This window comes from Carassius carassius, chromosome 37 (assembly GCF_963082965.1).
Source record: "Carassius carassius chromosome 37, fCarCar2.1, whole genome shotgun sequence".
Lineage (NCBI taxonomy): Eukaryota > Metazoa > Chordata > Actinopteri > Cypriniformes > Cyprinidae > Carassius > Carassius carassius.
In genome coordinates, this window is record NC_081791.1 from 8726520 (window position 1) to 8737609 (window position 11090).

Below are 11090 nucleotides of genomic sequence, written 5' to 3' on the forward strand. Positions count from 1 at the left end.
GCCAAAATAGCCTAATTATGTAATTTATTATAAAACCCTGTCTGTTTACTTAAGTAACAGATATAGGTGTCATGCCATAACATATTTTTAATACGGCTGAATTTAACATTGATGTTGAAAGTTAATGTGATATAAAAACTGCTACTAATCTTTCATTGTTCAGAAAGAGAGCAAATAACATTTACATTATCAAAGATAATTTTCACTGACAGTCTAGATTTCAATCACTCTCAGAAACTCCCATTAAAATCACTGAAACTGTTAACACTGTGAGATCAATATCTTATTTACAGATTCGTACACACACATCTGCACTTTGTTGTTTCTGACGAGAGAATTCGCCAGAAAGAGGTCTCCAATCAGTGAGCGAGTGAAGGAAGCACCGGCATTTTAGCGATGACTCATCTGAACGCCTCTGATTGGCCATTGCATTCAAGAGCTCAACAGAATCGTGTGTGATTGGTTATAATGTGCAGCGCTGTAAAAACGCGTCTGTCTCTGGCTCACCGTCAGCCAGCGATCACAGATCTGAATTTAGCAGCTGATGATATGACTTGCTGAACGTTCTCACGCCGGTGTGATTGTATTAAAATTAATAAAATATTAATCGGCTATTTTTTGTCTTTTGAAAGCTGCATTCAGCTTGGTTCCCTTATAAGTCACACGTACAACAAACTAATGTCACAGTGGTATCGTGTACTGTAATCGAATGTAGGTAAAGTCATTACCTGTTGAACATTGTACAGCACACACGGTGTTCATCTAATAAAGATCTTCATCGCTAGCAAATAATAGCCTTTGCAGATTTGCTTTCAATTCAGTGCAGTTCCATAGCCACGTTTTCAACGCTGCTGATGTTAAACATTACAACTCTGAGTGAACCGCTTCAGACACTCAGCGCGTGCGGCACATAGACAGTAAAAGAAATGGACACAGCGACCCCATTGGAACTCAATTGAGACAAGTGAAGCCCATTTTGAGCGATTTTTAGCACTTCCGTTTCTGACGCGCAGACTCAAACTAAGCTTGATGACGTCAGCAACCTGTCTGACAGATGTAACTCTTCTAGTAGCTGTGCATGAAAACTGCCATCGTTAATTTTGCAGAGACGGCGAGCTTGAGCGGTGAGTTCTTTGGCGTGAGTGAGCAGGAGTAAGTATTCTGATTAATTATTTTGTAAAGTATTTTAAAATGTAACGCCAGTACGCCATATTAAGTTTGCCTGGGAGCTTCTCCTCCTGTCTGTACGGTAATGCGACAGAGAGTCGAGTGGTTATGACGCAATCGTTAGCCTATTTTTACAAAAACTGTTTCTACGGGCCATAATGTAACATAGAAGGTAATGGAGCCCTTTATACATTGTCGTGTATCTTTAGAAATAAATAATGGACAAATGGTGTCTTTAAACGCCTCAGATGTAAAGTTACTCACTGTCAAAGTGACGCCAAAATGAATGGGAGTCAATGGGATGCTAACGCAAGTGAATTTCTGCTACAAGATGGCGGCACGCGGCCGACTTCAACTTCCGGTCGACTTCCCGCCTGGTGCGTCAGGGAACTAAACGAATCATTCAAACTGATTCATGAACCAATTCACTCGTTTGCCAACTGGTTTGATCAAGCCTTTGAACAAAATTGACTCAAAAGAATGAATCATTCGCGAATGAGCATCGCTCATTTCTCATTGTCCAGAGAAAAGTAGACGTCGCGTTTGGAATAAACTGAAGCATTTATAACATTTATTGCATTAAGATAAAGTAACGAGAGGAGCGTCGCCCACAGTAACGAAGTAAAAGTACAGATTTTTTCCCAAAAATTTACTCAAGTAAGAGTAAAAAGTACCCATCTTTAAATATACTCCAAAAGTATTAGTTACCCAAAAAAATTACTCAAGTAAATGTAACGAAGTAAATGTAACTCGTTACTACCCACCTCTGCACATCACACACACATCACACACACGCACTCTTATTCACTGTCTGATAGATGATTCTGATTCACCTTTCTATTTTAAAACGTCTGAGAAAGCAGGGTGTTTTTTTTTTTTTTTTACACTGTCTTAATTTTTTATAAAACATTCCTATATTTGTCTGTTACTAATTAAAGTATTATATACTGCTATATACAGTTTAGCCCTGGTCTGTGTAAATTAATGTCAAGTAACAAAGAGTGCTTTTCCAACCTACTGCACTAACAATTGTAATACTAATAGACAACATGGAGATTTAAAAGTTTGTGCATGTTTAAATTGCTTAATAATCTATTAATAATCACCACCTCCACCCTCATTTAATTTGAAATGTAGAAAAAACGTTTTTATTCAAAACATTAATACAAAATTTTTGCAATTTTAACCTTTTTTTTCAGACATAGAAAATGTTCACATTTTCATTATATGCATCCCACTGTTTTAGTATTTATTAAGATTTTTCAATTAGAATTTATGTTTTATATCTTCAGTTTTCTTCTTAATTAGCTTTCTAGTTTTCTTCTGTGGCTATATAATAGGCGAGAAACTTTTATGGTAAAACTATATCAGGTTTACAGTCTATTTTTGCCAAACTCTAATGGTATATATATATATATATATATATATATATATATATAAGTGTAGCTTTGACTTTATTTCAGATTGTGTTTGATTAATTTTATTACTACAAGACAGGCTTATTTTATTTCACTTAGTAGCTAAGGCAACAATTTTTTTTTAACCCCGACAAGAAAGGGAGCAATCTAAAAGAGATAGAGAGAGAGAGAGAGAGAGAGAGAGAGAGTTATTTATGATTTAAATATTTACATGTTATATTATTTCAGCTTTATTTAAATGAATGAAACAATTTTAATGGTAAAAGCTGCATTTTAGTTAACGATTGCAACACAAGTCTAAATAAAAAAAGGCAATGCATTACTATCTAGAATTTACAAAATCACACGTTTACAAATTGTTTCAAACATGTTCTGATAAGTAAAAAAAATGCCTTTAATGTCATTAAAGATGATGTTAGCTATCCAAGTCATTTTTCCATCACTTAAGGCACTCTTTTCATGGAGTAATCCAGGGGATGTTATATCATCTTTTCTGCTCAGGTTGGACATGTCCAAAGACGTGTTTCCCTGGTTCCTGACCGGACCCATAACACACACACCCTCAGCTTGAAGCCACTGCTGTTTGGTGAGATTCCAATTTCATCTGTAGAGATTCATTTTTATATAACTCTGTGTTTTGAGTTCAAATCATCAATTACGGCTGTAAAAGTGACCATGAAATGTATGACAGAAAATGGACACACAGACTCTCCTTTCAGAAAAAGCTTTAATATCTTAAGATTAAAAAATATAGTGCAAGGCTCTTCTATTATTTACATCATTATGAACACTCTGAGGTATGTTTTCTGAAACTCTACCCTCTGCACCGGTGGCTTTTCCACTTGCGTGCTGCTTGGTTGAGGTGCCGCTGGCGTTTCCCCCAGCTGAACGCCTTCGTGACCAGCAGTCTCTTGCCCGTCACGGTGCCTGTCAGCAGAAAGGTCCCCCCGTCGGGGTGGTTGCGGGTAAGGTTGCCCACGCAGGTGGCATCCCGCTCCAGCCACAGCGTCAGACGGCTCCTCATTTCTCCTCCCAGCAGCGGGCCGTGCTTTAGGACCTCCAGCCGAGAGCCCAGGGAGAACATCGTCAGGACAGTGCTACTGGAGTTCAGCTTGGATAGACGCACTTTCACCACTAGCAGAGAGAGAGAGAAAAAAAAAGGGGCAGGGAGATTCAGCAGTGAAGTGCCCCTATTATGTATTTCTGTAAATGACCTTTCATGCAGTGTGTAACACAGTGAAAACATCCTGTAAAGTTTTAAATCTGAAAGTGCACCCTGTATAAAGTTATTGTCTCTCAAAGAAAGAATTGACTCTGAATCACTGAAACAAGTCATTTTTAAAACGAATCCCAAGCTGTTTCGTATTAACATCAACATGAAACCATGAAGAAAACATGAAAGCCCGCCCACTTGTTGGTATTCGCTCACAAACACTGCTTTATAAGGCATTACAGGCAAGATGACATTAAACTGAGAATAATTGACCAATAACCACAGATTAGCATCACTCAAAGGAAGGGTTTGGGAAAATGAATCATTGAGTGAATCATTTGGGAGTCATTGAGCAAGTAAGGTAAAAATAAATGCATATTATAAGACAAAGAAAGTGTTTTTTGACCTTGCATGCATGTCAGCCTGTTGTTGGAGACTCCCAAGCCTTTCATTACTCATAATAGGGGTACATTACAATTTATGGTTGATCTGAATGAGCAAAAAGTAGAGTTTCTTACCAAAGTCACTTTTGCAGAAGAGGTCGAGCAGGTCTTTGGAGGACGTGGCCTCCTCCAGCTCACAGTCTGTGCAGCTTGCACGCGGCACCACTGAAACCAACAACAAAAATCAGTTTGATGGAGAAAACCCTTATTGTTTCTGTCTGCATTCCTTTGAAAAAATATGCATGTGCAAAAAAAGAAAGATCTCCGTTTACCTCGGCCGTCATTGCTGGTGCCGTTTTGCATATGCACAACTGAGGAAATGCACATCAGGTGATCTTTGGGAAACTGGTCACACTGTAGTATTCTAGGCCAGGGGTAACCGTAGCAGTTCATGATGGGGGCGCAGCTGTCCCGTACCGACACACACAGACTCCTGCATGGAGAAATGATCCTGAAAAACCAGAGGCAAAGCAACGAGAGAAACTTTACAATAGCTCTGTTATGATTTGATGCAGAAAAGTATCATAAAGATGAGAGGTTGCTTAGCCCACAGCCTGACAAATATATTCACTGCTGGCCAATTTCAAATTAACGATGATAATTATTTTATAGCACATGAAGACAGCAGAGAAGTGCTTGCTCAGCACAGTGGAGTGCATTGTTTTGTTAACTCTATTATTTATTATTAGGTTTATTATTTTGAGTCGTATGGGATGTGGTAACACACGGCCCTCTCACAGTACATTGCTGTAGGCAACACATCTATTGCTTTTGTTGCTCAGAAATATTCACGCAATCATGCAGCACATATCAGATGATCTATATATATATCTGAACCGTGCTCTTGCCCACCTCTTCCAGCCGAGCCAGGGACTGCTAAGCGAACGATCACACTAGTCAAATGAACCACGCTTTGGGGTTTAAGATTGCCTAGTGTGAGCACATCCTAATTATTCTAACGCATCCCGCACACACAAGTCTCTGCCCGCCCATCAAGTGTTGTCCCACGCCACACTCTGCTGCGATGGGTCCCGTGATCGTGCAGGTCTCTATTAGGAAGATGCCTGTTATAATGTTATGATCGAGGCTCTGGACTCTGAGCATAACTTGTTTTTCTATAATATAAAATAATTAATGTCCTGGCAGTGACAAATGAATTGTTTTATATTTCATTTAATTACATTAATGTTATAAGTTAAGATTTACAATTAATATATTTAACTGCTACTATGTAAAAGAAATACTGCTATAAAAAAGCACCTTATTTGTTTAAGGTGTTTGCAAACCAAATGTGATCCTGGACCACAAAACTCTTAAGTGTCTTAAGTGTCAATTTTTTGGAAATTGAGATTTATACATAATCTGAAAGCTGAATAAATAAGCTTTCCTTTGATGTATGGTTTATAAGGATCTGAAAATATTTGACAGAGATACAAAACAAAGATATTCAAGGTTTGTTGATAAAGCATAATCGAGAGATTTATAAGCAATTTTTTTAGGACAGTCATTTCTGACCAGAAACTCAAGTGTGATAAGACAGGTAAAAATCCCAAAAAAAAAAAAAAACTATATTTATTATATTTAATTATAAATTATAATTTTCATTGGAAATTATTTTCATTTTCATTTCTTTTTTTGAAGTTATTATACCATGTGTGAACCAAGTCAGTAAGAGTTAGTCCAATACAATAACATTAACTACCAACTAAAAAAATTTATGTATCCATGGGCCACAATAACCACAACAAGATGATTAATCATTTTAAAACACATCCTTGCTTAAGCAAGGGTATTGTCTTTCTTTATATTGTCATTTCATTGCAGACGATTTTCACTTCCACTTAACATACACATTAGTACATTTACATGATAATGGCATCATTTAACTGATTTAAATGCTATGTGATGCTAAACACAAGCCACAATGGAAACAATATTCTAAATGTGTGTGTGTTTGTGTGAGTGTGTGTGTGTGTGTGTATATATATATATATATATATATATATATATATATATATGTGTTTGTATCATTTAGTGTTCAGCGTCATGGTTCCTGCCAATCACTGAGAGACGGTCTGTTATAGGTGAGTCTTACCTCTCAAGGCACACAGGGGCGAAGAGCGAGCACAGGAAGATTCGGGCGTGTGGGTGGCACTCTCGGGCGAGGAGCGGCAGCCAGCTGCTGCTCTGTTGCACCGCTTCAGCTGGAGACTCATGTCCCAGCAAGTTGGGCATCCGCATGCTGTTGTAGCCCAGACCCTGGCACAGGGCCATGTTGCTTGGGATGGGCACACAACGAGAGGATCCCTGGTGTTCCCAGAGTCCAGTGGGCACGGCACTGATGCCAGGAACAAGCAGGAGCAGCAGTAGAGCAGACGCTGTCAGCATCATAGTCCAGAGAGCGTCAGAGAGCTGGAGACTCAGTGTAAGGTAGTGTCAGAGTCAATCAGTAATAGGTGTATTTATACACCACTGCCTGAGGCCCATCTGGGAGAGGGCGGGACTTTGCAGGACGTGAGAGTGGATTGGTTAGGGAGGGTGTGTATGTGAGACTGTGTGTGAGGTGCTGATTCTTCCGTTTCTCTGCTGGAGATGAGAAACATTGAGCTCCACTCTATCACACACTTCCTTTTCCTCTATTCTTTCCTGAGGAGTGATAATATAATACAACAGATTACCCATGAGTCAGAGAGGTTGAACACACACACACACACACACACTAGGGATGGATGGATGGATGGATGGATGTTAGTCAAATAGATGGATGATTAGAGAACCGGCTTTACTGATAAGATGCGCATAAAGATCGGCCGATCGTAATTGGAGCAGCCCTGATAGATGGATGTTAGTTAAATAGATTTATGAATGGATGGATGCTAGTTAAATAGATTTATGGATGGATGGATATTAGTTAAATAGATGGATGGATGGATGGATGGATGTTAGTTAAATATATAGATGGATGGATTTATCTTGTTAAATAGATATATGGAGGGATGGATGTTAGTTAAATGGATGGATGGATGGATGGATAGGTGGATGTTAGTTAAATATATGGATTGATTGATTGATTGATTGATTGATTGATTGATTGATTGATTGAAGGATGTTAGTTGGATGGATGGATAGGTGGATGTTAGTTAAATGGATGGATGGATAGGTGGATGGATGGGTGGATGGATGTTAAGATAGATGGATGGATGAATGGATGGATGTTAGTTAAATAAATAGATGGATGTTAGTTAAATGGATGGTTGGATCACTGGATGTTAGTCAAATAATTAGATGGATGGCTGGATGACAGATGGATGCTAGTTAAATAAATAGATGGATCCATTTCTAGATAAATGGATGGTCAGATAGACATACATTTCAAGATAGATATAGATTGATAGAAAGATATATATAAAAATGTATCAATTTCAATATAGATGTTTGACAGATAGTTTGATATGTAAGTTGATAGATACTTTTCAATATAGATGATAAATGGATAGATACATTGCAAGATAGATTGGTTGTGAGAGAGAAAATGGTTAGATAAATTGCAAGAAGGTGGTTAGACAAATAGATGATATATAAATGGATAGATACATTTCTAGATAGAGATAGATGTTTGATATATAAATTGATAGATAAATGTCAAATATAGATAGATAAATGGGTAGGTACAATGCAAATGCGAAAATAATAGATAAATTGCTAGATAGATGGTTAGACAAATAGATGGTAGGTATATAAATTGATAGATACATTTCTAGATAGTTGGATTCATAGATGTCAGGTAAATAAATGAATGGATAAACTAACAGAGATAGATAGATAGATAGATGTGTGTGTGTGTGTGTGTGTGTGTGTGTGTGTGTGTGATGCTCTGGAGTTATTCTTCCCCTGCTGGGAGCACTACACAATGTCTACCCCAAAAATGGCCCTCACTTCCTGTCCACTTAATTCCCAGGACCGTTTCTTTCCCCTCGTCCCATCTAATGAATTAGAGACCGCATCTCTCGCAGACAAACCATGCGGAAGAGCTTTATGAAGAGCGCACTACTCTGTCCGTGTATATGTTTATGCATGGTCTGCATTTGAACAATAACAGTGATAGATAACGCTGAAACCTACATGTAGCAGTCTAAATAACTAAGCACTCTCACCCATCCCAGAGAAACAATGGCCCCCGTCGGAACACATTAATGGCACGGTCTCATTAACACTCTCAATGGGTCAGGCAATACCATGAGCCTCAAAGAGGGGGATGGGCGCAATTTATTATATTTGCCTACTTAATGGCCTCTGCTCTAATCTTAGCCATTTAAAAATGTGTTCATTACCCAGATTAAACCAGTCTTAATATATATACAGTACTAGTCAAACATTTGGATACACCTACTCATTCTTTATTATTATTATTATTATTATTATTATTAATAATAATAAAGATTGTTAGTATTCTTATTGTATAGTAGACCAAAAACAAAGAAAATTTATGTTTGTTTGATTGCAAATAATATCTATGGAAACATTTATTTAATTGTGTATTAATATTTAGAAAAATATTTATTAATTTGTAAATAATATTTATAAAATCAGTTTATTTGCAAATTATATATATATATATATATATATATATATATATATATATATATATATATATATATATATATATATATTTGTTTTTAGATTTATTTATTTATTCATTTAATTGCAGATACATTTTTATCAAAGATTTTATTATTTATTTGCAAACAATATTAAAAATATTAATTGCAAACAATATTTATATATACCCTTTTAATTGCATATTAATATTTATTTAAAAAAATATTTGTGTTTATGTTTTATAAAATAAGATTTATAAAAACACTTATTTGCAAATGATATTCATGGGGGAAATCATTTATTTACAAAGAATACATTAAATTAACATATACAGAATAAATACATTATTTTTTATTTATTTGCTTATTATTATTTTCATATCCTTACATTTACATTTGTCTACAAAACAAATTTTATTTTAAGCCTTTCATTTTATTGCAAACTTTCAAGTCTTTAAGATGGTGACACCCTAACAACTTGAGTAAATTTAGCCCAAACGCCTGTGGCTTGTTCCATAAACTGATTAGACTAGTCATAGAAGTTAGTCATCTAATTGTATTTCTGTAAGGGTGGTCATTATTCAAGACAGTTACATAAAACAGAAAATTAGTCTAATTTGAATCCAAAAAGTAAGACAGATTGCCCTTGGCTAACCACTAGCTGGTCAAACTAGTTCTTAAGGTAAACCGTCTTGAGATAGTAGCTGTGTTTATGCAACTGCACTCAGACCGACTAGTACTTTTTTTACTACTAACTTCTGTATCTTTATATTCACCTGGAAATGGTGGTTCTCATCAAATGAGAATTGATTACATTAACACCAATTTGCAGTGTCTGTTGATTAGCCTGCATAGTGTTAGTGTGATCCTTTAATCCTGGAGTCTAATCTCATAATGTCTGCCTCTCACAGACACTTACAATAGATCAAACACAGATACTCTGAAATCAGGTCAGCCCTTAAGGCTCTCTTAACACATTGTTAGGAGGTGTGCTGGGATCTTCAGCTGATACCCACAACAGAGAAGACTGTAAGCTACTCCCTAGCAATCAGCAATGCTCTGGAATGGAGGAACATTTGCTATTTTAATTTGCAGTAAAAGTAGTGCTGCCAAACGATTAATCGTGATTAATCACATCCAAAATAAAGGGTTTTGTCTACAAAATATATGTGTGTGTACTGTGTATATTTATTATGCATAAATAAATACACACACATAGGACTGCACAATTAATCGAATTTCTAATTGCGATTACAATTAATCGTTCAAAACGGCAATTAATCATTCAGATTCCACTTATGTTATTCTGTGTGCTTAATATGCATTTTGTTTTCTTTCTGCATGTTATCCTAAGGGTTTTTCCCATTATTTAATTTTTTGTTTTAGTATAACATTGCAATATCATTCATATTTTTACTATTTTATAATTTAAAGAAGAAACCAATCCGATGTATAGTTGACATTTGAGGTTTAATACTATAGAAACTAAATGTTTTTCAGTTAGATTGTTTTTAGCTTGTTTATTTTCATATTTTCATTGCATCAAACAATGGTATAAAAATCATTCAATATAGATTGTGATAATCGTAATTAATAATCGCAATTACAATTTCAAGGGAATAATCGACGATTATGATTTGTCATAATCGTGCAGCCCTACACACACATGCAGTATATATTTAGAAAATATGTACATGCATTTACATGCATATATTTATAATCATATAACTTATATATAAATATATTTAATATATAAACATAACATACTTTTTCTTGTATTTATATATACGTAATAAAATGCACAGTACTGTGTATATATTATGCAGTATAGGATACATAGGTGCTTAAAATGCAGCATGCAGACTGAGATTGGCATGTTGATGTGTGTTTCAGAGATCCCGGGGGTCCTGAGTGTGGAGGAGAGCAGTGGACAGGACAGCCAGGAGGAGCAGCTCACTCAAGACCAGCTCTTCAGCCTGCTCGACCTCAACCAGGATGGCCTTCTGCAGAGACACAAGGTCAGATGCTGCCACTTCAGTTCAGTGACTTCAATAGAAAGAAAGAAAATTTAGTCCGCTTTAGTAGGGGTGGGCAATATGACAAAAATATAATTTCATGATTTTTTCCAGAAATGTAATTCATAATGTTATCACAATTCTTTGCCATGGTTGGTTTTACTATTTTGCAATTTTTCTGAGCGGTAAAGCCAAACTAATTTCCCCATTTTAAAAACAAAACCTTACCAGGTAAC

At 36.1% G+C, this 11090-nt stretch overlaps 1 protein-coding gene across 1 annotated transcript; it reads right to left on the minus strand.

Annotated features, from left to right (window-relative positions):
• Positions 1-3298: 3298 nt before the first annotated feature.
• Positions 3299-6916, minus strand: LOC132117680 (secreted frizzled-related protein 5). The gene is made up of 4 exons (XM_059526995.1): positions 6337-6916; positions 4514-4692; positions 4317-4406; positions 3299-3719 (listed from the first exon to the last, which is right to left on the minus strand). Exons 1-4 carry the CDS (start codon positions 6630-6632, stop codon positions 3400-3402), a joined length of 885 nt encoding a protein of 294 aa, XP_059382978.1. The 5' UTR covers positions 6633-6916; the 3' UTR covers positions 3299-3399.
• Positions 6917-11090: the final 4174 nt, after the last annotated feature.

Coding starts and splice junctions, on each gene's coding strand:
- LOC132117680 (XM_059526995.1), bottom strand. CDS start 6,632: ATGATGCTGACAGCGTCTGCTCTACTGCTGCTCCTGCTTGTTCCTGGC. Junction 4,693..6,336: donor GCCCCTGTGTGCCTTGAGAG/GTAAGACTCACC, acceptor CTGGTTTTTCAG/GATCATTTCTCCATGCAGGA. Junction 4,407..4,513: donor CACCAGCAATGACGGCCGAG/GTAAACGGAGAT, acceptor TGTTGGTTTCAG/TGGTGCCGCGTGCAAGCTGC.